General features: G+C 51.7%; 1 protein-coding gene across 1 annotated transcript in view; it reads right to left on the bottom strand.

The window, feature by feature from the left end:
- Positions 1-22,835, bottom strand: part of Ccdc88c (coiled-coil domain containing 88C) — a 125,763-nt gene that overhangs the window by 33,655 nt on the left and 69,273 nt on the right. The window contains exons 11-20 of the mRNA XM_057782641.1: positions 16,032-16,178; positions 15,282-15,426; positions 13,237-13,421; positions 9,742-9,879; positions 7,938-8,978; positions 5,310-5,437; positions 4,505-4,646; positions 3,479-3,667; positions 2,070-2,231; positions 702-979 (exon numbers count right to left, since the gene is read on the bottom strand). Coding sequence (XP_057638624.1) covers positions 702-979; positions 2,070-2,231; positions 3,479-3,667; positions 4,505-4,646; positions 5,310-5,437; positions 7,938-8,978; positions 9,742-9,879; positions 13,237-13,421; positions 15,282-15,426; positions 16,032-16,178 — 2,555 coding nt within the window. The remainder of the gene's footprint in view (positions 1-701; positions 980-2,069; positions 2,232-3,478; positions 3,668-4,504; positions 4,647-5,309; positions 5,438-7,937; positions 8,979-9,741; positions 9,880-13,236; positions 13,422-15,281; positions 15,427-16,031; positions 16,179-22,835) is intronic.

Below are 22,835 nucleotides of genomic sequence, written 5' to 3'. Positions count from 1 at the left end.
CTCTGTAGCTTTGGAGCCTGTCCTGGAACTAGCTCTTGTAGACAAGGCTGGTCTCAAACTCACAGAGATCCGCCTGCCTCTGCCTCCCGAGTGCTGGGATTAGAGGCGTGTGCCACCACTGCCCGGCAGATCTGGGTTTTTTAAGCAAGCCCTCTAGACTTAAGACTTGGGATAGGCAGTCTGAAGTGTGAATGTGCACAACCCTGCATAGAGGCAGCAGGAGAATTTTCTCAGGGCTGTGGGTCAGGAGAGGAGAAAAGGCGGGGAGGAAGAAGAAAGAATTCTTAGTGAGCAGATCTCCAAGTGTCCACACTGGGTCACCCAGAGTCACCCCTTTGCTCCAAAGTCCCCTGCCACACTTCCCAGCTGGACAGACAAAAATCACATAAAAATTGCTAAAGGTTCTATTTCCTTCCCTTTGGGAAAGCTCAGGTGCACCAACAATGGGAAGCGGCCCGCCAAGAGGAAATGCGGGGGAGAAGGAGGTGCGTAGAGGCCTCAGGAAAGTCCCAGAAGCTCTGGGACAGCCTAAGGGACTCAGCACAATAGCTGCCTCCGCCACAGGCTGCAGCCCTGCCCCCAGGCTCTACCCCTGCCCTCCCCTGGCCCCCCCAGGCTCTACCCCTGCCCTCCCCTGCCCCCAGGCTCTACCCCTGCAGTCCCCTGCCCCACGGGCTTCACTCTTCCCCTCCAGGGCCCACCTCTCCCCAAGCTCCTTATGCTCCAGCTCCAGGTTCCGATGCAGCGTCTTCAGGCAGCTGTGCTGTCGGATGAGGGCCTCGTACTCGGAGGACTGGCGCTCGTACAGGGCACCCAGGTGCTCATGGTCCTGCAGCAGGGCCTCATAGGCCGTTGCCAGTTGTTCCTGCTGCTTCTGCAGACCCTCGTGTTCAGCCTCCTTGGCCGCGTGCTGGCTCTGCAGCACTGTGTACTGCGCACCGAGTGCTGCGTTCTGGGAGCTCAGTGTAGAATTCTCCACCTGCAGGAGAGCAGAGCCCTGTGTGTGGTGAGCAGGCCAAGGACTACCAGCCGCAGGGGCACCAGAGGGACCGCAAGGCAGGCCAGGCACGGGCAATGCTTCTAGAACGTGAAGACTTGGCTCTGGAAAGGGTGGGGGTCGGGGAGGGGCAACATGGCAAACCCTGGCCATGAAAAGGTTGTCATCCTGAACCATCTCCAGAAATTGTCCGTCTAGGTAAGCCTGTTACATGTCATTACTGATTATTTTTTAAAGCCTGTTTTCTAGACAAGCCAACAGGAAATCTATAAGGATAGACTATCAGACCATAGTGTCTGTTATTTTTGTCCTGCTAGGGTCTGCACTGAGGACTTTAAGCATGCTAAGCATTTTTACTAGTGGTCTGTATTTGAACCCCTGGTGTTTTAGAATATTCTAACATAATCCCAAAACAGAAAACTGAACAGGGGCCAGAATTCCTCTGATATTAAAGGCAGACAAAGGCTTTTTCTAAGACAAAACAAAGTAACAAATCAGCATCCTATTTTGTTATTTTAACAAAACAAACCCAACCTCTTTGCCAAATACATTTCCTGTTTATTGTCTCTGTCCCATACGTAACTTTCCAACTTTTCCCAGAAATTACATTAATGAGCAATTTTTCATTTTCCCACCACCTAATAGCCACAAATACAACCATGTGATACGTGGGCTGCAATGCTGGCCCTACTGGCTGCTTCCAGCAGACGGAAGCCAGATCACAGCCCCACTTCCCCTCTATCAACTTCATACAGCTCTGCCAGGTTGTACAATACAGAAACTGTTTAACCGAGTTAACTTATTTCCAAACCTCTCTTTTGGTGTGTATGTATGTGTGTATGGGTGCGTGCGCATACGTGTGCATATCATGTTCACTTGTATAAACTGAAAAGCAAAGAAATGAAGTTTTAGTCAGATTTCTTTAGGCCCAGCTACAGGAAATGTCTCATGAGCCACCCTACTACTTTCAAAGACTCCTGTCTACAGCAAACCTCTTAACAACTACCCAGTCCCTACTGCCCCACGCTTGGCCTTGCAGCTCCCACCAAGGAGCCGCCCTGGGTCCCACTACCTGCAGTTTTGCGGTCTGGGTCTGCAGTGTGGTGGTGTGTTCCTGCAGGAAGGCGCTCTGCTTCTGTAGGGTCAGAATCTGGCTGCTGAAGGCCACATTCTGAGTCTCCAGGTGCTGCAGCTGATCCTTCAGCAGTTGCTTCTCAGCCTGAAGAGCTGCGTTCTAGAAAAGAAGCATGTGCCAGTTATCCACAGCGTGACTGGTTCTCTGACATGAGCCCTGGGGCTCCTGAACCCTCAACGGTAGATACAGCCCAGAGCTGGGGTTCCTCAGGCACAGGAAGTTAACAGCTTCCCTCTTGGAAACAGAGAGACAACTAACAGAATTTTCAAAATAGGACACAAGATTACAGGAGTTACTGCCCAGGACCTGAAGCACACGAGCATGCGAGCCACTTTCAGGATTCCATTTGTTTCCTCTGGAATGGAATACCTGAAGAGTCCTTTTCTGTGAGCTGAAGCCACTCCCCACTGATCACAGAGCTCAAGCCCTCAGCAATGGCTGTCCTTATATTTGAGACAGCAAATGGAACAGGGTACTTAAGAGTGGAAGACTAAGGTTGGAGGGATAGTTCACTGGCTAAGAGTATTGGCTGCTCTTCCAGAGGTCCCAGGTTCAATTCCCAGCAACCACATGGCAGCTCAAAACCATCTCTAACTCCAGTTCCAGGGGATCTGACACCCTCACACAGACACATGTGCAAGTAAGACACCAATGCACACAAAGATAAACTACTTTTAAAAAAGGGTAGGAGACTAACAAAGATCATATGTATCATGTTACCAACCAGCTTAGGAGCCAGGACATGGGCTTGGTGTTACTCCTTATTAGCATGTGACTTTGAGAGAACCTCTAATGTTCTGTCTCAGCTGGTTTGTCTATTGAAAAGCATCACAGTGAACTTCAAAATGTCACTGTTGTAAATCAGGGGGGCAAGGGGGGCAAGCATGCACTGGAGAGCTTTCTCTGGTAAGGGCCAAGGGTAAATAAATGCAGGTGTGGTGGTCTTCTCATCTAGATCCCAACAATGAAGGCTGCCGACGTGTGGGAAAGCAGCGCAGACCACATGGCAGTATAAACGGTGAGTGTGTGTCAATAAAGCTTTGTTTAGACACAGCTTGGGCCGTGGTACTGGGAGGTAGCTCTGGAAAACATATCACTGTGGGGATAAAGGCTGATGCACAGATTCTAGGTTTGTCACCGCAGGCAGGGAGGTCAGCCCAGGCAGGAGACTGGGTGCAGCCCCCTTGTATATGAAAGGCACCCAAGGGACCAGCCAGGACAGCTGAGGAAGTGTCCTACTAAATCCAATAGCCTCTGTGGCCTCTGCCATCCATATTCTTTGCAGTGGTGATATACTCCAGGGGTAACTGCTAATAAGACGCTCAGCTCAAGGGCGGCCCACTCACGCTGCGCTCTAGTTCGATGGCCCGGTCCTTTACACGGAGAAGCTCCATGGTGGCCTCTTTGTGGCTGGGCTCCCAGGCCTCTTTTTCTTGGGGACTGGTGACCACCTTGCCCGAAGGGAGCTTCAGTACATCCTGGGCCTGTGTTCTGTCCTCCTGGGTCTGCCTGAGCTGCTCACGTTCGTCCTTTACCTGCAAGCAGCATTGGAAAGCAGACTCAGGCAGGAAGCAGCCAGCGGGAGCTCCACTAGTAGGTAGGGAGGGACCCCTCACCAAAGCCTCAGACACTCATTACCTGAGGAGGGACAGGCCAGATGCTCTCCTTTGCCATGTGTTTCCCCAGAGAGGACATGAAAGGTGGGGACGTGAACCTATGCCTGTCTTAGCCCCACCTCAGCTACATGATTGGCAGGTTCTGTTGCTTGCCTGGGCCTCCAGTCTACACCATACAACAAAACCGGGCATAGACAGTCACACATCTCACAAGGGCCTTGCCAGCTCTGCGTCTGCCTGACTTCAAATCCCAAGTCAGCTCTGCCACATGTCTAAAAAGGGAAACGGTAACACGTGGCGCCAGCCCACCCATACACAGATGGAGATAGAATACACAAGTGTGTGTGTGTATGTGGAGCTCCTTATTGACATGTGTGGAAGATGTGAATGAGGGAAGCATATTTATATGCATGTAGACTGTGCACACATGTCGCCTGTATGTATGGGAATGTGTTCTTGTATGCATCCAAGAGTTGACACACATATTCATACAAGGTCCTGTCCCATCTAAGGGGCCTTTGAGTCTGCAGGGCTCTGCTTGGCGCTCTGGGCTGTTTCATGCTCCTACACCTTACCAGGAGGTGTGGGACTGCCCTGAGCCACAGCCTCCTTCCTATCATGCATCTGGCTGTCGTGCCAGCTCCTATACCCTGAGCTGGGCACCCTCATGGGCCTATAGCTCATCCTCATATGTCCCAGGACACTGCCCTGGTTGTCGCAGAGGCCTGGCAGGTAGGACCTCAGTCTGGTCCTTACCAGCTGCAGTTCAATCTGCAGTTGGCGATTCAAGCTTTCTTTCTCTTCCACCTGGGCCTCCAAAAACACAATCTTTTCTTCTTTCATGGCCAGTGTTGTCTTCAAGGCCGATTCACTTTTGCTTTCCAAAATCTTGCATTTTCTGAAAATACAAAGATACAATAGTACAGTTTTCATGCTACTTCACCCCAATCTCATCTCCCTGTGGCCTGCACACACCATTCCCATTTATATGCCACTTGCAGAAAGTGTTCCAGGGACCTAGAGCTCTGCCCGGGGTTCCCGGCTGACATGTCCACACCGCTACACTCTGTGGCTACTCCTTGAAGAGGTATGCTATCACCGCCACTTTACAGATGGCTCTCTACCCATCTCAGCAAACACCAGCAACCGCTCCAAGGTCACAAAGCTAGGGCATGGCAGCTCTGCGGCCTCCCACTGCACCAGACATATCAAAGCAGGCATGTGAGTCTTGGTGCTTACAAACCCAGAAAAGTCAAGTTATTCAGGAAGGCATCACTAGGAGAAAAGGAGATGTGGCTCTCCCCGGCTGCAGGTCATTGCAGAGCCTGTCAAACATGCTAGAGGCCCGGGGGTTCACTTCCAGCACCACAGCTGTTTGATCACACACAACAATCTCCTTCCATGCCTCCTTGAGACTCTCCAGGGACAAGACCTGGGCAGACACAAGGGTCACATGATAGAATGACTTCAGCAGTGAAGAACAGATTTTGGTTCAGGCTAAGATCCAGGAGCTCAGATTCCTCGGAGAGCACGATGCTAGCATGCAGGGGACTGTCCTTACGTGTCACTGTGACTATTATCCTCCTGCAGCAGCAGCTCCTTGCTGAGGCCAACCTTCTCCAGCTCTTGGCTCAGTTTGTCCAGTTCGCTGGTCAGCTGCTGGCTCTTCAATTTTTCCAGCACCAGGTCCTACGAGACAGGATAATACCACTGTAGACAGGAGTCTGGCAGAGGCATGGCAGGGAGGCAGGGCCTCATGACGGTGCCACACCTTCAAGTCACCTCTTCCCCAAACCTGGCCATTTCAGACGTTACAGGCAAGCAAGCGAGGTGACAAGGGGGTCAACTCCAGGATGCTCCAGGTTTGGGGACAAACACCCTTTCCCAGTTTTCTAGGTGCTAGAAACAACAGACCACACAGCAACATAGGATGGATCCAAAATGTTCTCCTCCAAAACAGGTCAGAAATATTCCACTGTGCTGACTTTTAGTAGCGAGAATGATCTCTACTAATATAACTTTTTAAATTACAAATTTAGCAATTAAACACTCAATAGCGACAGTGAAAAATAAGCAAGGAGAGAAAGATGGTTTGTTACCGTAACTCAGGACGGTCTTGCTGTGTAGCTGAGGCTGATCCTGAACTTCTGATCTTCCTGTCTCTCCAAGTACTAGGTGTACACCACCATGCCTGATTTTACACTGTGGTTTCAACCTTGGGCTCCGCGCATGCTAGGTGAGCAGGCACCCAACCAAGCCACCTGTCTCCACACCCAAAGGAGTTTATTTTAAACCTTGGCTTTGGTTAACTTTTCAGAATGTGGGCACTGAGCCCAAGGTTCATCTCCTCAATCCATTTTGCTTCCATCCCCACACATATCTCTGAGAGTAGCTATTACCTTCTGCCTGGTGCCACAGCTAACCCTCCTATCAAATCATAGGCAGGATGGTATCCCCACCACCACATTTCCTGGCCACACCAGCAGTTGATGCCAGGCGAGCAGCTCTGGCCATGAGTTGTGGGTTAGAGCAACATGGATCAGCTCCTGGATGAAGCAGAGACGAGCTAGCATGTGTTTTCCGGCAGCCTTCTAACCTGCCATGGTCACTGCCCAAGCCCAGTGCTGATATGGTGGAGCTCTAGGTCAAAGCTGCTGCTGGGCCCTTGGGAGGTTGAGACAGGAGGATCAAGATTTCAAGGCTAGCCTGGGCTATGCAAGGATCTAAGACTAGCCTGAGCTATATAGCAAGATTCTGTATTCAAAAATGAAAACAAGAGAAGAACAGAACCTGGGACGGCTAAGTCCCAGGTCACATGGCCGACTGCTTCAGGACTGTCCTGCGGCGGTGAGAGGGGCGTGCATCTGTGTGACAAGCCCTGGAGATCCCTGGGAAGTTGGTAACTCCATCACAGCCCGCACTGCCTGCACTGTACAGACATGGGCTGTGGGAGGCATGTAGGGCTTGTGTTCCTCTCTGGCTCAACCTACGTTGTCAAGGTTCTGGGCTCACTTTGAAGTCACTCCTTCTCACTAGGCACACAGCACCCTGCAGCCGCCTCAGGCTGAGCTCCACAGAGTGTCGAGCTTTCTCCCTTGATCTCTTCCTTGTCTACCTGGCACATGCTGATGAGCCAGAAAGACAGTCAACTAGGGGATGGTTTAGTTATAAGCTAGAAGGAGCCAGGCACCCAATCAATGAACTGCAACTAACTGGAACTGAGCTGAGATAAAATCTGCAGGTTGGACCACTCTCTACTAGAGCACACCATGATGAACACACCAACAGCCCCAAGAAAAGGTACCAAGGGCAGTAGAACAGATGCCCAGGAAGCAGAAGATACAAGAGGCTAAAACGGTCACACACTTTGATCCCATCACTCTACTTCTAGAAACATATCCTTAAAAAAAGTGTCTGATATGTTCGTGAAGTGATAGGAACGTCCAGTCCACGGAAGCAGGAAGAACAAGTGGAAACCGGAAGATATCTTGAGAGAGTCTGTTCTGTCCTTCCACTGTTTGGGTTTTGGGGATCAAACTCAGATCGTCAGGCTTGTCAGCAAGCAAGTGACATACATATGCCTACACACACACCAAATGAATGAATGAATGAATGAATGAATGAATGAATGAATGAATGTAAGAAAACCATCACCTAAAACCTGAAACTTATTTCATGTGGAAAAACATGAAAACATAATAAAAAAAAAAAAAAAAAGAGGAGCTTAGCCATATGTAGTCTAGTATGGAGAAACCCTATGATACATGACTGATTCATGATTCTCTTTAATTTATGGTCAGTTTGGGGGAATCCTGGTTTTATCCCAGGCTAGCAGTATACACAGTTCAATACTGTCTCTCAATGCTGGGCAAAGGCAGTGAGCTCTGAATCGCAGGCACTCCAGAATGCCATGTGCCTAAGCTTATGTGCAGAAGATGTGGTGTGTTAAGTGCATCTTCCACTTACAGAATCCGATCTATAGTGAGTGACAGGGACACAACCCACGGTGAGTGGAGGAGCGCACAGGCACGGGGGCACAGAATAAAAGGATAGGATTCCAGGGGGTTGTTAATGAGCAGTGAGCCCCATGCCCTTCCCCCAGGCTGACTGAGCTACCTAACCTCAGGGTACACACCAAGGTGCGCCTCCATTCCAGAACCTTCCATCCTGGAAACAGGCCGAGGCTCACCTCTCTCAGGGTGGTCAGCGTCTTCGTGTGCACAGTGACCTGCTTGGTGAGGTCCCTGTTGTCCTTCTCCAGCTCCTTCAGCTTGCTGGCCGCATCCCGGCAGCGTGCCAGCTCTTTGTCCAGCGCACGGCTCTCCTTCTCGGCTGCTGACAGTTTGGCAGCACTGTCATCCAGGACAGCATCCTTGAGCTCCACCTGCTGCCACAGCCGCCTGGTCTCCTTCTCCAGCAGTTTCTTGTCCTTCTCCAGTTGGGCCACCTCCTGCTCCAGGGCCTTCCTGTCCTTCTCAGCCCCCTCAAGCTGCTTGTTGGTGAGCTGCAGAGTCTCCAGGTCTCGCTTCAGAGACTGGCGCTCGGCCTCCAGCTCGCCCAGCTCCCTCTCGAGGGCCTGGGACTTGTGGCTGCTGCTTTCTAGGCTGTGCTGCAGCCGCAGGTTCTCGGCGCTCACGCTCTGGTAGCTGAGTTCCAGGCGCTCTGAATTCTTGCTTAAAGTCTTCAGCAGCTCCACACTCCTGCGCAGCTCCTCCTTCTCCTGCTCCAGCTGCTGGTTCTCCGTCTCGATCTGTGCCATCTTGGCGCTGGTGAAGCGCATGGCCTCCACCATCTTTCGCAGCTCCAGGTTCTCCTGATCCAGCTGCTTGTTGTCCCGCTCCAGGCCCTCGAGCTGCACAGACACATTCTGCAGGGTGTCTAAGGACTTTCTCAGCGTTCGGTTCTCCAGCTCCAGACCCTCGACCTTCTCAGTGACTGTCTTCAGGGAGGTCACATTCTTGGCCAGCTGCTCATTCTCCTTCTCCAGACGGTGCAATTCCTTCTCCAGCACCTCTGCCCGCTCTCCCTTCTCCTTGGCCTCCTCCAGGTCTCTGTGCAGCTGCTTCTTCTCTAGCTCCAGTTGGCTGACCTTGCTGCCAGCCTCAGTCACAGCCTGGTGGAGGGCTTTGTTTTCCTTCTCCACATCCTTTATGCCGCTGACCTGTGGCCTCTCCCGCAGTGACCACACAGCCTGGTGGAGGTGGCCCTTCTCCTGCTCCAGGTCCTTGATCTATAAGCAAACACATTAGGTATGACCCAGGCTGCTGCAGGAACCCACACCAGTGATCTGGGTTCACACAGGAGCTGCCAAGTAGAAGTCTTCAATAGCACTCTACGGTGTACCCAAACACATCCATGGCTCATCAAAACACACTCAACACAGTGAGCATGGCCTTAAACCTAAATGACATGTCTCTTTCTTGAAAGTGTGATTCCCTTGGTCATGGTCAGCAGAATCCAGTGGATATCCTCTATGGCGTTCTCTTGGGCAACACCCTTCTGTTGTCCAATTTCTTCCTACCATGGACACACTGGACAGGCTGCTACTTCCTGTGCCTTGGTCCTTTCCCTATGTCTTCTCTTCCCTGACCTCATGGTCAGTGCCCCAAGAAACCTTGCACAATGGCTCTAAAGAGCCGCTGTACTTGCTTGGCTGTGAGTTTCCTGGAAGTGTGCTGTGTGGGGTACCAAGCCTTCAAGATCCAGTTTCCCTGACCTCCCTTAATGATGGACTGTACCTGTAAACTGTAATGAACATTTCCTCTTCTACACTGCTTTAGGTCATGGTGTCTGTCACAGCCACAGAAAGAAACGAGAACGTTTGTGTCGGGAACGCTAGTCTTTTCCTTCCCAGAGTCCAAACAAACAACTGTCGGAAGACACTGCCAAGTGTCCATCCCAGACACAGGGGAGGGTGGAGACATGGCCGTGCCCCTCAGCGCCTCTCCGCTAGCACGAGCACGTGAGGGGGTGACAACAACGACGATGCCTACCTGCCTGGCCTTGTCAGCCTTCAGGGCCTCCATGTCACTCTGCAGCTGCTCCTTCTCCCGGATCAGCTCCTCGCTCAGAGTCTCCAGGTCTTGGCTGCTCTGCTTTTCTCTCTCCAGCTGTGTTTGCAACTTTTCAATCTGCAGATTAAAAGATCCAGCCTGTGACAATCAGCCTAACTCAAGCGAGCTGTGTTTGGACAGACAGACAGAGCCTTCTCTGCCCAGGCTATCCCCACAGGCCCTTGAGAAAAAAAGGTACTAGTGTTACTTTGCAGCGAAGTCCTCTCCCCCCTCAGTCATGGGCTTGACATGATCTGCACTCCCTGCTCGGGATAAGAGAAGTTACTTGGCAGAGGCCTGCCCTTGTCTGTCCCAGGTTACCCATGTGGCTTTGTGTCTAATCTACCCCATATCTTGCTTTTTTTTTTCTTGACCTCATCTACTTCCACTGTGTCTGACCACATCTCCCAAACACCCAGTGCCAGATTCCCCACAAGTACTATATGGTTCCCCTTCCCTCCTTACGCTTGGCGAGAGCACCCGGACGCTTAGGTTTTATCTTCCTAGGTAAACCTATCATCAAACCCTGCCCCTTCTGCCCACGCTACTTCCCCCCCCACCACACACACACTTCATGGCTGCACTGTTCTGCCTAGACATTACCCTCCTATTACCCCCTGCCAACACCAGGCTCTGACAGAGGCACCCACCGGTACCCAAGCTTCCAAAAGCATGAGTTATCTGGACAAGAGTTCTCCACATCTTTCAGCATCTGGGTGCCCGTGAGGACTCAGGACCTGGCTCAGCAGGGCTGGCAATCTTGTTCTCTGGAGATACTCAAGCTAGTCTACTCTGCTGAGGCTTCAAGCCCAGGCTGTCTCTTCTTGCTGTCACCAACTATATTCAGCATGGGACACAGATGCTGGCCTCAGAGGGGCAAAGCAAACCTGTCCTCCCTTACTGACGACGTGACGTCGAGTGAGTGCCTGACCATTCATCAGGACCAGACACACTCATGACGCTCAGTCACCACGTCTGCCACGTCACAGGTAGCTGACCCTCCCTGGAGACTGCAGGGCCCACACCCAGTTTCTGACTCTACGGGTCTGGGGTGAGGTCTGGGGATCTGCATTTTATGTCATCTTAGTGTGCCTCAGGCTGCTGGTTGGGGGCCACTGCTCTAAAAGCGATGCTGAGAAGCATCGGAAGCTCAGGCCACCATTCAGTCTGAACCTTGAAGGGAGAACCAGGGAAGCCCAGTGACCCTGGGAGCACAGAGGCTGAGCTGTGGCTCTCTCTCAGCTCGCGGTGTTGTACGGACAAAGGTTCAGGATCCCACAGCTCTGAGAATCCTTGTCTATAAAAACTCTGCAATCTCTCTCTCTTTTTTTTTTTTTTTGGTTTTTCGAGACAGGGTTTCTCTGTGGTTTTGGAGCCTGTCCTGGAACTAGCTCTTGTAGACCAGGCTGGTCTCGAACTCACAGAGATCCGCCTGCCTCTGCCTCCCAAGTGCTGGGATTAAAGGCGTGCGCCACCACCACCCGGCTAATCTCTCTCCTTCTTGAGGTGCCATCCAGCCTTCTGATTTCATAGTTTGGTGTACCATGATACCTTTCTTAGGAGAAACTGGGGTCCACCAGCGGAAAAGGCAGGGCCACTGGGGTGTGCATGCATCATGGTTGTTAAGAGACCCAACATGGGACCCTAGGGCAGGTGTGACTCATCCAGCCATATGGGTCACGGCTTTCCAGAGGATGCTACAATGTGCCACATACAGATCTTTTCCAAAATCAAAACCACCTATCTCACCCAAGACCTGACATGCAGAAGGGAGACTGAATTGGCTCAGCACAGAGCATGCTATGGGGCCAAAAGTGAGAAGAAAGTGGGGTCACAGTTATGGAAGAGTAAGAAGGGCTGGATGCATAGTTCCAGGCCTGTGGGATGAGGCCCCCAGCTCTGCCCTGAGCTATGCCAGTCTTTGAGTCCGATGCTACCACTGCTATCTAAACATGGGATTTTCCTGGGTCCTGCTTAGCTGCTCTGGGGTCACCTCCATCTTTTTCCTTCTTGGTTCTCTGTCCCACATTCTATTGCTCACTGAAGACAGCAAATCCCTCCACTCCCCAGCAAGCTGGCTATGCTGGGTTGAGAGCTAGTTACAGGCTTGTGAGCTTGAGAAAGCTTCTGTCCTTACTGCTGGGGCTCAGACACTTCAGACAGCTGCTTCTGACTTCTAATGGCCCCAAAGCAAGCGTGGCCCTCTTCCTCTGATAATACGGAATCTTTTCCTATTTGGCTACAGGAACTGCACCTCAGTGACACTGGTATAAAGTTGCACAAAGACTGGAGGGAGGCAGTGTCTCAAGGACCCAGCAGGGAAACTGCAAGGACTCCAGTGAGCCCTACCACACAGAGGATGACTGGGGGTAATAGAAAGGAAATGGGGGGGGGGGGCTGAGCTGGTTGAGTGTGACTGCCTACTGGTGCTCAAGTGCTTACTCACCAAACACAGGGAAGTAGGACTAAAAGATGGTCAGAGCTGTATAAAAGGACGGAAACGGCGCCTCTACTGGCTGGGCAGACTGCTGTCAGACACACTCTATAGGCAGGACACAGGACAACTCTGATCTGGGAAAAGCAACTTCCCTTCTAGTGTCCCATTAGTCCCTAACTACTGAGAACTCTGTGGGACATCATGGCTTTCCTGGGACCACAGCAGGACAGGGCTGGTAAGAGCCAAAGGGCTCAGGGAAAGCAGAAGCTAGGACTGGACATGGGCAGGAGCTGGTGGCAGTGTCCACTGCTTGTGTTTGTATACCAAGGATAGTCTACAGAACGGAGGTGACCCACACTATCCCTAGGCCAGTAAGAAGATAGCCCAGGCTTTCCTGAGAACCCACAGAGTGGGAAGGTCTCATCTTCTTTTATGTCAGCTCTTTTTCATTCTATCCAACACTGAATGCCCATTTATAAAGACATTCCCTGCCTTGGAACCACAAAAACCCAAGAGACCAAACCATGTGCTCACTTCTCCCCTTTTCGCTTTGCACCACAAGACAAGGCACGAGAGAAGGGTGTCTCCTGTTCTCTAAAGGAAGAACAAATCACTTGGCAGCTAAAATGTCACATGACAATCCGTACTTCAAAGGACCAGGAGTGTAAATGCAGCTAGATGGTTCCATGAAGGTCCTTTTCACAGCGGGAGGGTTTGGGCCACGCCCTGCGCAGAGGAGAGAAGCAGCAGAGAAGGATTCCTGGGGACTGGTCTCCTGCCAACAACCCTGCTCCCCTCCCTCCACTGCACCAGGTGCCTTATATGGGACTAAGGAACAAATCATGAGAACACAGACATGAGACAGTTCCTAGGAGAGCCACCAGTGAGGAAATGATCGCTGTCTCCCTGGAGCCTGGCAGTGAGTGTGTTAAAGGCCCAGAAGCATGCCATCTCCTGCACTGCACACTGGGTGTCCCGTGCCCGCCCAGGGAGGTCACCTTCTTGCTAAGCTGCTGGTTCTCCTTCTCCAGCTCCCCACATTTGAGGCTGTTCTCCTCCAGCGCCAGCGATGCATCCCGCAGCCCCTGGATGGTACTCTGGAGGCTCTGGTTCTCCTTCTCCAGCTTCAGGATGCGGCTCGAGGCACACTCGTTCAGCTCAAACACGAAGGACTTCCTGGAGGCTGAAGTGCCGAGTCAGTCAGGGTCTAGCATTTCGGGAGCCCCTGCTTCCACCCTCTGACAAGCCGAGCCCCAAGAGCTAGGCATTCCTCTTGTTCTCCGTTCTCATCCAATTGGGACTGCTGCTTCAGTGCCAAGAGTGAAGCCTCTCCACTCAATCTAGAGCTTGAGGAAAAACTGGATTACACTGGAGGTACCAATCGTGGAACTGATGGGAAGCTGGGTGACCACACTGCTCACTCGACTGACTCAAAGGCTGCAGGCATTTTCGGTGCCCACTCCAGAAGCAGTAGGTATCTCGGCTGCTCAGCAGGGAGGGCAGAGTGACCAGCCGACTATGAGTGAAGCAAAGTGGTGCCTGTGTATGTATGCCTGTAGCTGTCAGCCCGGGCTAGAACCTGGGCAGCCTGTGTATGTATGCCTGTAGCTGCCAGACTGAGCTAGAACCTAGGCAGATTTCTTCCAACCTCACAGTTACATTGAAGAAAAGTCAGACAATACATGCAAGGCTGCTTTAGATGTCTCAGTGAGATGAGGTAAATGTCTCTGTATTTACACATCCCAGGTATGCAAGTAGTACAGAGATATGCAAGCAGGCAAAAACACCCATGCACACAAAATAATGTGGTCGGTGAGATGGCTCAAGGAGTAAAGATGCCTGATGACCTGGGTTTGGGTCCTCACATGGTAGATGAATAACCAATCCCCACAACTGTCCTCACTTCCATGTATGCACACATGCATAAATAAATCTAATTTTTAAAATTTAAAAAAAAAAGAAAAAAATCTATCATGGCCATTGACTTAAAGGGTTCATAAACTACACCAAGCAGTATGAACTGACCAGGCCTTTGAAGCTGGCCATGAAAGTCTGCACTGCTTCTCCAGTCCACCAGGGGGCAGAAGTTCTTCTTGGTGGACTTGAACTTCTGAGCCATAGACAATGCCTTCTCCCACCCACCCTGTGTGCCTCCTAGGCACCTCAGCTTGGTATACAAGCACCAAAGCAGACACAGTTCAGTATCCACAGAAACAAGCTAATGCAAGGCTTTCATGTTCAGAGCTGGTAGGAGCACTGGAAGAAATGACCTCAGTAGTATTCTCAGGGAATTTTTATTGCTATCTTTCAAACCTAAAACAAGCCAAATGCCCAAGCCTGCTCTGTCGAGTGCTCAGTCAATACTAACTTGTTAAGTCGGGTGCATGGGAGAGGTGAACGTGGCTATTTTCAAACACAGGAATTGGCTTATTGTTTGCTGGGCGCTGGAGCTTCCTGCTGCAGTGCTGACTGGGGTCCCCCACCCTTCCCATAATGAACAGCTTATCTCAGGGTACCGGCAGAGGGCAGCAGTGCGAGCCAGGAAGAATGACTCTCCTCCCTCCCCTTCCCCCAAGATCATAAGGATCATAAAGAGCCGGAGACTAGGGAGAAGTGGCCACTTAGCATCCCCACCAGGGAGACAGGAGAGGCTGCATCCATCCTGCCCAATTATGCAAACGAACAGGGCAAATAATATCCAGGGTCCATTTATAATAAGGATTAGCGACCACTGGGAACACTTCTGGTGTCAGGGCTTTCCGTCATCAGCAAAGAGCTGTGATCTGGAAGCTTCGGAGTGTCCATATGGGAAACCCAGAAATCCCAGCACTTCATTTAGAGTTCACTTCTGGGCATCGGGGCTGCCAGGCCACTCACGTTTCCCCTGGGGATGGCCATAATGAAACAGCTCCAAACGGCACTTGAGGAAATCACATTTACTCATGGAGAATGGATGGGCTGTTAGAAGCCGCAGAGGCAGTCACGGGCTCAGCTCCTGGATGAGCAGCGGCTCGGTGGGGTCCCAGCACTGGGTGCTACGTACCATCGGACAGGTCTGCGTGCTTGGACAGCTGCTCCAGCTCCCAGCCCAGGTGGGCCGACTCGTTCATGCTCTGCTTCTGGGCAATCTCCAGAACCATGTTTTCTTCCAGCAGCTCCTCGATTCGTTTCTTATCTGTGTCCCTATCCTGGGGTAGAAAGAGGGAAAGTGGGAGAGAGGGCCGACTGGTCTCAGACGTGAAGTACCAACTACCATCCGCTCAGGACACAATGCTTCCTTCCAGACAGAGAGCTGTACACAAACACCCCCACTCAGGGCCCCACGGCAACAGGGAGCACTACTAGAGAGTGCTCCCTGAGCACTAAGTAGCCCTGACCTGGCTACTTAGGTTAAGAAGAAAATTCTAAGGTCCCAGTGAACACTCTGAACGTAGGAACACAAGGCTTTGCCACGTGACGCTTGGTGACAGGACACTTGTCAGCTCTCAGGTAGGTCTCTGCACCCTCAAGTGCTGTGACGAGATGAAATGCCAGTGCTCAACCCATTCAAGAGCCATTGAGGACCCTTGAAAAAGACAGTATGTGTCCACTCTTCCAGAAGCAACACATTAAGTTAGGTCCTAGCTGTTTTGAGGGCACTAAGTGCTCACTCAAGGCACTGAGTGCTGCAAGCTCTTCTCTTAACCCACAAGCTGCTGGGAGGCAGCAAACTCAGAAGCTGGCACACCAGAGGAGCTCACCCCTCCTATACCCCCACCATCGCTTCCGCACATGGCATCCGCTTCATTCATACCAGTTCCAAGTCATGGAGTTTGGATTTCAGCTGCAGGTTCTCTTTCTCTAGCTCGTGGACTTTGTCACTGCGAGCCCGGGAGGCAGTCAGTTGCTCCTCCAACATGGCCTTGGTCTCGATTAAGATAATGTTGTCCTCTCTCAGTTCCTGAAGAGCAAACACCAACAGGAGAGCCATCAGATAAGGCCAGGGTCATGACCCTAGGACTTCCAAACAAAGTGACACAGGGTGGGAAGCTCTGCACCCAGTCCTTGTCAGCCTCACCCATTCACTTGAAGCCGGGCACGTAGACTCTCAAAGAAAAAAGTTCAAGAATGAAGAAAACATTTAATAGTGCTAGGGTGCAGATCAGCGCGGAGCGAGTGCCTAGCACGCACAAGGCCCTGGGTTTGCTCCCCGGCACAGCAGATAATGAGAACTCCGGGAAAGCAACCCTTCCTCAAGGTCTTCCAGTCAGTCAGATGATCCTCAACTTGGACCCCACTGGAAAGTGGACTCTACTGACATTGTGGGTCACCTCTGGCCTGGTTTCCTTTAACACAGGGAAGTGAAGGGGGTGGCTGAGACTGCCGAGGGGAGGGAACCCAGGACAGTCAAGTCGCAGTCAAATCCCAGACAGGTGCAGGCAGAAATTGGCCTCTGCAGGCATCATAGGAAGAGGCCAGTCTATGAGCCATGTCTGTCAGACCTTGCTGTCCTGAGCCTCTCATGTCCCATGAGCCCTCCTCAGCAATGCTTGGTGTCCTGAGTGGGGGGTAGGAGTGGGGAGGCTGCATGTCTCTCACGTCTTGATGGTTTATAAACAGTGCACACTGGGAACTGTCACCTTCCTTGGTGGGGAAGGTTCTCAAGGCTTGTCCCATTCACAGCCTGCAACAAGGACCAAGGATGGAGCTTGCACTTACCCACCGTGTGCTCATTCTCCCATACGGGCCTGATTCCAAGCTTCCCGGGGGAGGAAAGCACTCACGGACATGGGTGTGATCAAAGCTGGCCCTGGGGACGCAGCTCGTTGATTCTAGAGTCTCCATGCCCAACAAAGACTGTATCACTGGGGCTGGTTCTCTCTCACCTGCTCCTCATAGCACCCCTCAGAGGGCAGGCAGGGCCAGTCTCTTCTCACAGATGGAGAAACAACCCAGTATATGAAGGAAGGTGCCCAAAGTCACAGATCTGCTGAGAGCTGATGCTGAAGTTCCCATTTAAGCTGTGGGCTCAGACTTTTCTCCATAACCCTCAGCTTCTCAGGGGCCTCTGGTGAGTAAGAGGCCAACGCTGCCAGCAATGACATAAGACAGAGAACACGGAGGATCTGGAATCAGCGAAAGTCCAGCATGGTTTTTGCAGTCACTGTCCATCCTGTGTCTAATAAGGTCTACCCAGCAGCCCCAATTTCAGCCTCGCTATGCTGATTTAGTAAACAATCACAGGACAGGCTGTATGTCTATCCGCACTGTCAACCCCTACTTAGTCTTCAAGATCCATCCTGAACGACTCCCTCCGAGGACTTGGAGTCGACATTATCCTGTTCACTAAGTCAAGTCCTCTTCCCCAACTCAGGAACTCTTGGGAAGGAACTGTTACACTTTTGCTCACTGAGTCTTGTAGCAGGAGGAGATGGTGGTAGCCTATGTGGTGGCCCTTGAAGGACTCGGATACTATGACAGGCAGGGACAGCACCTAAACACCTTTCAAACTGCCTCTGCTTTGGGCTCAATGTCCCCAGTATTAGGTAATGACATTCCACCCTGCCTTACACATCTACCACTTCACAGGACAGCAACCAGCCAGGAAAGATGTTATACTTAAGCTCCTGACGGTCAAGGACTTCACTAGTGGTCTGCAGGGCTGAGAAGCTGACTCCATTGCTCTGGGCAGCTGTCTGGCACACCTATCTGTCCCAACCAGGAGGCTGTTATCAAGTCCAACCCTGCCCTGCCTGCAGCTGGGGTGGTTATACAGCCATAGGTTAGACTAAAGGTCCTGTCCCCAAGTGACTTGAAAGAGTAACTGAGGGGGCAGTGGGCCAACTCCATTTCTGCCACGAATTCTGGCTGTAGGAACTCTCAGACTGGATAACTGCCTACGTGAAAATGTGGGTTAATAATGTATACACAACTCCGATTACACAACGCCTGGACTCACGAGCTCTCCGGTCACAGGCACTTCACACCTGGGAAGGACAAAGTTCAATCCAGCACTCGCCCACGAAGCAGCTCCTTGTTAACACATAAAAATTGTTTGGCAAGGGCTCAGGGGTGTTGCTGAACAGTGGAGGACTTGCCTAGCATACATGAAGCCCTGGGCTCTGTCCCTAACACTGGAAAACAAACGCATACAACAAAAATTAACTGGTTTCCCAGAGTGCCTCGTGACCCCCTACAAACACCAAACACTGAAAGGGATACGGAGTCAAAGAAAGTCTCCTTTCCAGTGAGCTTGGGATTGCAACACACAGGGTTCCTGGCGTCCATTGCAACAGAAAGCCCAGGGATGCCGAGGGAAGCAAGAGCTGGGTCACCGGACCCATGGCAACAGGCCTCTTGCTCCTTCCTGCCCTCTATCTATCCCTCTTAGCCCTACTGCCATGGAGAGTCAAGGGCAGGGTATGCTCTACCCTGACTCTGAAAGCCTGCATGCCTGAAGCAAGGCCTGACCTGAAGAAATGTGGGGACCAGAGCAGAAACCAAAGGTCCCCTCTGTCCTGTTCAACTTGACAGATCTCATCACAGGACACCCAGAAGTCAACAGGGACAAAGAAACCCCAAGACAGAAAGAATAGAAGAGTGCCCAGCCAGCATCTGAGTTCCCCTCAGTCAGCTCCCTGGAATTTAACACTCCTCACTTGGGACATGATTGCTTAGTTGGGCATGAATTGCGGAAGGCTGGGGTCCCCCACAAACACCTCTAGTTCTCCTGCACCACCCTTACCCCCTTTTCTTCTTCTTAATGGCCAAGGCTCCCCCTCATTCTCTGGCAGTCACTCAGGGCTCTGGAGACTGCCAGCTACATTCCGATCCCAGACCACTTGCTTAGCAACTGTGCCGCCTTTTATTGTCTGAAGAAAGGAGGTTGCTACACCTCACAGGGTTCACTGTGGGCCTTAAACGGTACAGTGGACCTAGAGCTAAAGGTAGTTCGTGTTCTATAGTCCCTACTGCTCACCTAAAGGCCACGCTGCACGTCTGCTCCGTAATGGACCAGAAAGCAATACTCTGTTGGGGCCAGAGAATGGGGCATTGTGTGCCAATAAAACTGTACCCACAAAAGCCAACGGTGGGCTGGGTTTAATCTACAGACTACAGTTTGCTGCTTGTGAGCCGAAAATGTCCCTGGGGCAGAGGCCTCACTATCAGAGAGGCACATACTATCTGCCTGGGCATACAGTCTGGTCAGGAGACACAGAAACATGTATCACAATAATATCATACTTCACACACCACCCAGAGCGGCGGGGTGGTGGGAGGGGGTCTTATCAAAGAAATGTGAAGCACAGGATTTGCTGAGCTCACAGACCCAGCCCTCTGCACTCTGGCCCTAAAGGGACAACTTCTGAATGAATGAGCACAAGGAGAGGCAGACAACCTGGGAAGTCAGCTGCAGAGGCCCAGGGTGGTGGCTGCAGGGGTCAGGGCAGCACTGAGTGCTGGACAAAGGGAGAGCATGGACTCATTCCGGTGATATAAAGTATATGGTGGACCATTGGAGAGGGCATCCCAGGAGTAGGCCAGGGGACTGAGCAGCATAGCTAGTTTAGATTCAGGGAGGGCAGCTGCCGGGACAACCAGAGCAAGCCAAGAGAGGTCAACTAGAGGCATGCACAGACTTCAGATACCTACTGAGGACCGCAACATGCTGAGAGATGGGAACACAGGTTTAAGGGATGATGGGCCCCTGGGCCTGATCCGGGTGGGGTGAGGTGAGGAGAAAAAAAAGAGGGCGTGAACCCCGCACGAGTGCAAGGAAAATGACTGAACTCCACAGTCAGCACAGGCCGGCATGGAGGGCAGACAGTGATTCTGGACACATTAACTGAGGCTCCTATGGGACAGAGATCTGAAAGCAGGAAAGGGTCCAGCCCAAAGCTCAAGGCACTGGGCGCATCTCCCACTGAAGGTGACAGACACATCTAGAAGAGCTAGGAACCTCAGGGTACCTCAGGGTACAGGGGAGTAAGTCAGCCTGGGGTCAGGGCAGGAATGACCAAACTCTGTCCCTTCCTGACCCTGGGCCCCCCCACTGTCATCTTAGCGGTGTGATCTGATGCTCTGAGAATGGGGCTTATAGGAAAGAAACACGAAACACGTTGGAACTGGTCATTAACTCAGCTCCTAAGGACCAGGGCCTTGCCAGGGACCCACCCATCTCTCTGGCTGCCGCTTCCCTGCAAGACCTGTTCCAGGGCTTTTATCTCTACTCGGGGTTCTCTACAGGGAAGGGCTGGCTAGAATAAGCTTGCCGCAGGCATGCCTCTGTGCCTGAGAGGCCAGGGCAGGACACACTCCTCCTTTCGTAACAGGACAAGACTTGCCCAGCACTTGGCAGAACAGTGTACGGCTGGGTCTCTGCCCCTCTGATTAGTTCGAAACCAGCACTTCCTAGAAAGCTGTTCATCTACACAGCACAGGGAAGACCACGGCCACTGTGCTCAAGATGCACACAGCATCTGATCGGCTGCCTTCTGCTTTATGCAGAATTTTTTAAAAATATTTATTGTTATGTATATAAGTATTCTGCCTTCGTGTACGCCTGCACACCAGAAGAGGGCAGCAGATCACATTATAGATGGTTGTGAATCACTATGTGGGTGCTGGGAATTGAACTCAGGATCTCTGAGTTAACAGCCAGTGCTCTTAACCACTTGAGCCATCTCTCCAGTCCCTTAAGCAGAAATTCTAAGCCAATCAGGAAATACTGAAAAAGAAAACCTCCCAGGCTGTGTCACCGCCCTACAACCCTGACTGAGACCCTCTTGCCCCAGGCAGCGGCCCTGAGGACCACTGTTTTCAAAGGGAAGCCACAGGGGCCAGCTATGTACCCATTCCATACCTTTTCCCTTCTCCAGGGTGGTTACACTGCTCCCTGTATGCAGTTTCCATCCTTGTGAGAACTAGACTAGGAACCACAGAAACGCTGTTGCAGTTTAAGAATAAACTGCAAATCTGTGATCCAGATTTTACTCATAAAACCCAGTTTGCTATGGCCCTCAGACCCGAGCTCTTCCTCACCACCACCTCCTCCTCCTCCTCCTCCTCCTCCTCCTCCTCCTCCTCCTCCTCCTCCTCCTCCTCCTCCACCGGCACCAACACGTTCTTCCTCTGGGCATCTGCACTGTGTGCTCTTCATCATCATCCATCAGAAAGGATGGCTCAGTCACCCCTATCCCCACCCCCCACCCACTGTGACCGAGAAGCGTCACAAATGGGGACAGCTGGTACGAATGTGACAGCTAAGCAAGCCAGACTCTCACTTAGAGGAGCTTGCTCAACCTGCCCATCATAACTAACTTGATCCATTCCAGTCCCAAGGAGAGTGACCCTCAGGCTTCTCCCTGCATTCTCCCTACAGCAAAAAAATCTCTACACAGCAATGGTTTCTTTCACTGGGTGCAGGGGGTTCCCAAAGATCTTATGCCTGTTGCCATGTAAGGTAGAATCCGCACCCAGGGTTGGAAGCCCTCAGGAACAGAGCAGACCACAGACAGGTATTAAGTTCTGTAATTCTCGCCTATGGAAGTGAACACCCCGCAGCCTCTGTAGGAAAGTATTATGGTAGCACATGCCTGTAATTTGTGCGTGTTGGAGAGTGGAAATCCACAGGTCAAGCAGGCCAGAGGTTGGAGCTAAGCGTCTCCTCAATAACTTTTTTACTTTATTTTAAAAACGTACTGACTGGTCAGTAAGTCCCAGGGACCCTCCTATACCTGCCTCCCCAGTGCCTCCCCAGTGCCGGGATCACAGGAGCAGTCCAAACTCAGGCCTTCCGGCTGTGGAGCAGCACGTTACCAACCGAGCCATCACTAACCCTCTCCTTTGAAGATGAATGTGTATGTTTATTTTATGAGTGTTTTGCCTGTGTTCCTATCTGGGCACCACACACCAGAGAGGCCAGAAGAGAATGGTGGATACCCTGGAACTGGAGTTAAGACAGTTGTGAGCTGCCATGTAGGTGCTGGGAATTAAACCTGGGGCCTCTGAAGATCAGCCAGTGCTCTTAATCACCATTTAGCTGTCTCTTCAGTCTGAAACGTGTGTTCTTAACAGGTCCCTCAGCTGATTCAGGCCACAGCTTGAGAAATGAAGAGCTAAGGTGCAGGGAAGGAAGGTGTTTCATAGCTTCAAACTAGCATTTCTGTTTCATAATTAAGTTGATGTGGCCAACCAGGTATGCACCTATTCAAAGGGCTAATGGCCCCTTTCTCCATTTACTTAAACTGTGTGTGTGTGCGTGTGTGTGTGTGTGTGAGAGAGAGAGAGAGAGAGAGAGAGAGAGAGAGAGAGAGAGAGAGAGAGAGAGAGAATATGCTGGCTGTTCTCTGTTTTTCTCCACATTCACACAAGACGGTCTCTCACTGAACCTGGAGCTCACGATTTCCTTGGACAAATCCTACTACTCCTTCTTCCATCAGAGGTGCTGGTGGGCCCAGGCCCAGTCCTCTGACAGGGGAACAGTTACCTTGATCCCTGCAGGCCTAGACAACATCAGGACCTTCAGGGAAAGCAAACTACCCAAAGTCTCCAAGCCGCACTTGACCTTAGGGCCAAAGCACACTGGCGCACAGGCCAGTAGGACCGGGAACAGCCT

This window comes from Chionomys nivalis, chromosome 10, assembly GCF_950005125.1.
Source record: "Chionomys nivalis chromosome 10, mChiNiv1.1, whole genome shotgun sequence".
NCBI classification, from domain to species: domain Eukaryota; kingdom Metazoa; phylum Chordata; class Mammalia; order Rodentia; family Cricetidae; genus Chionomys; species Chionomys nivalis.
This window is presented reverse-complemented; position numbering and strand designations above follow the sequence as displayed.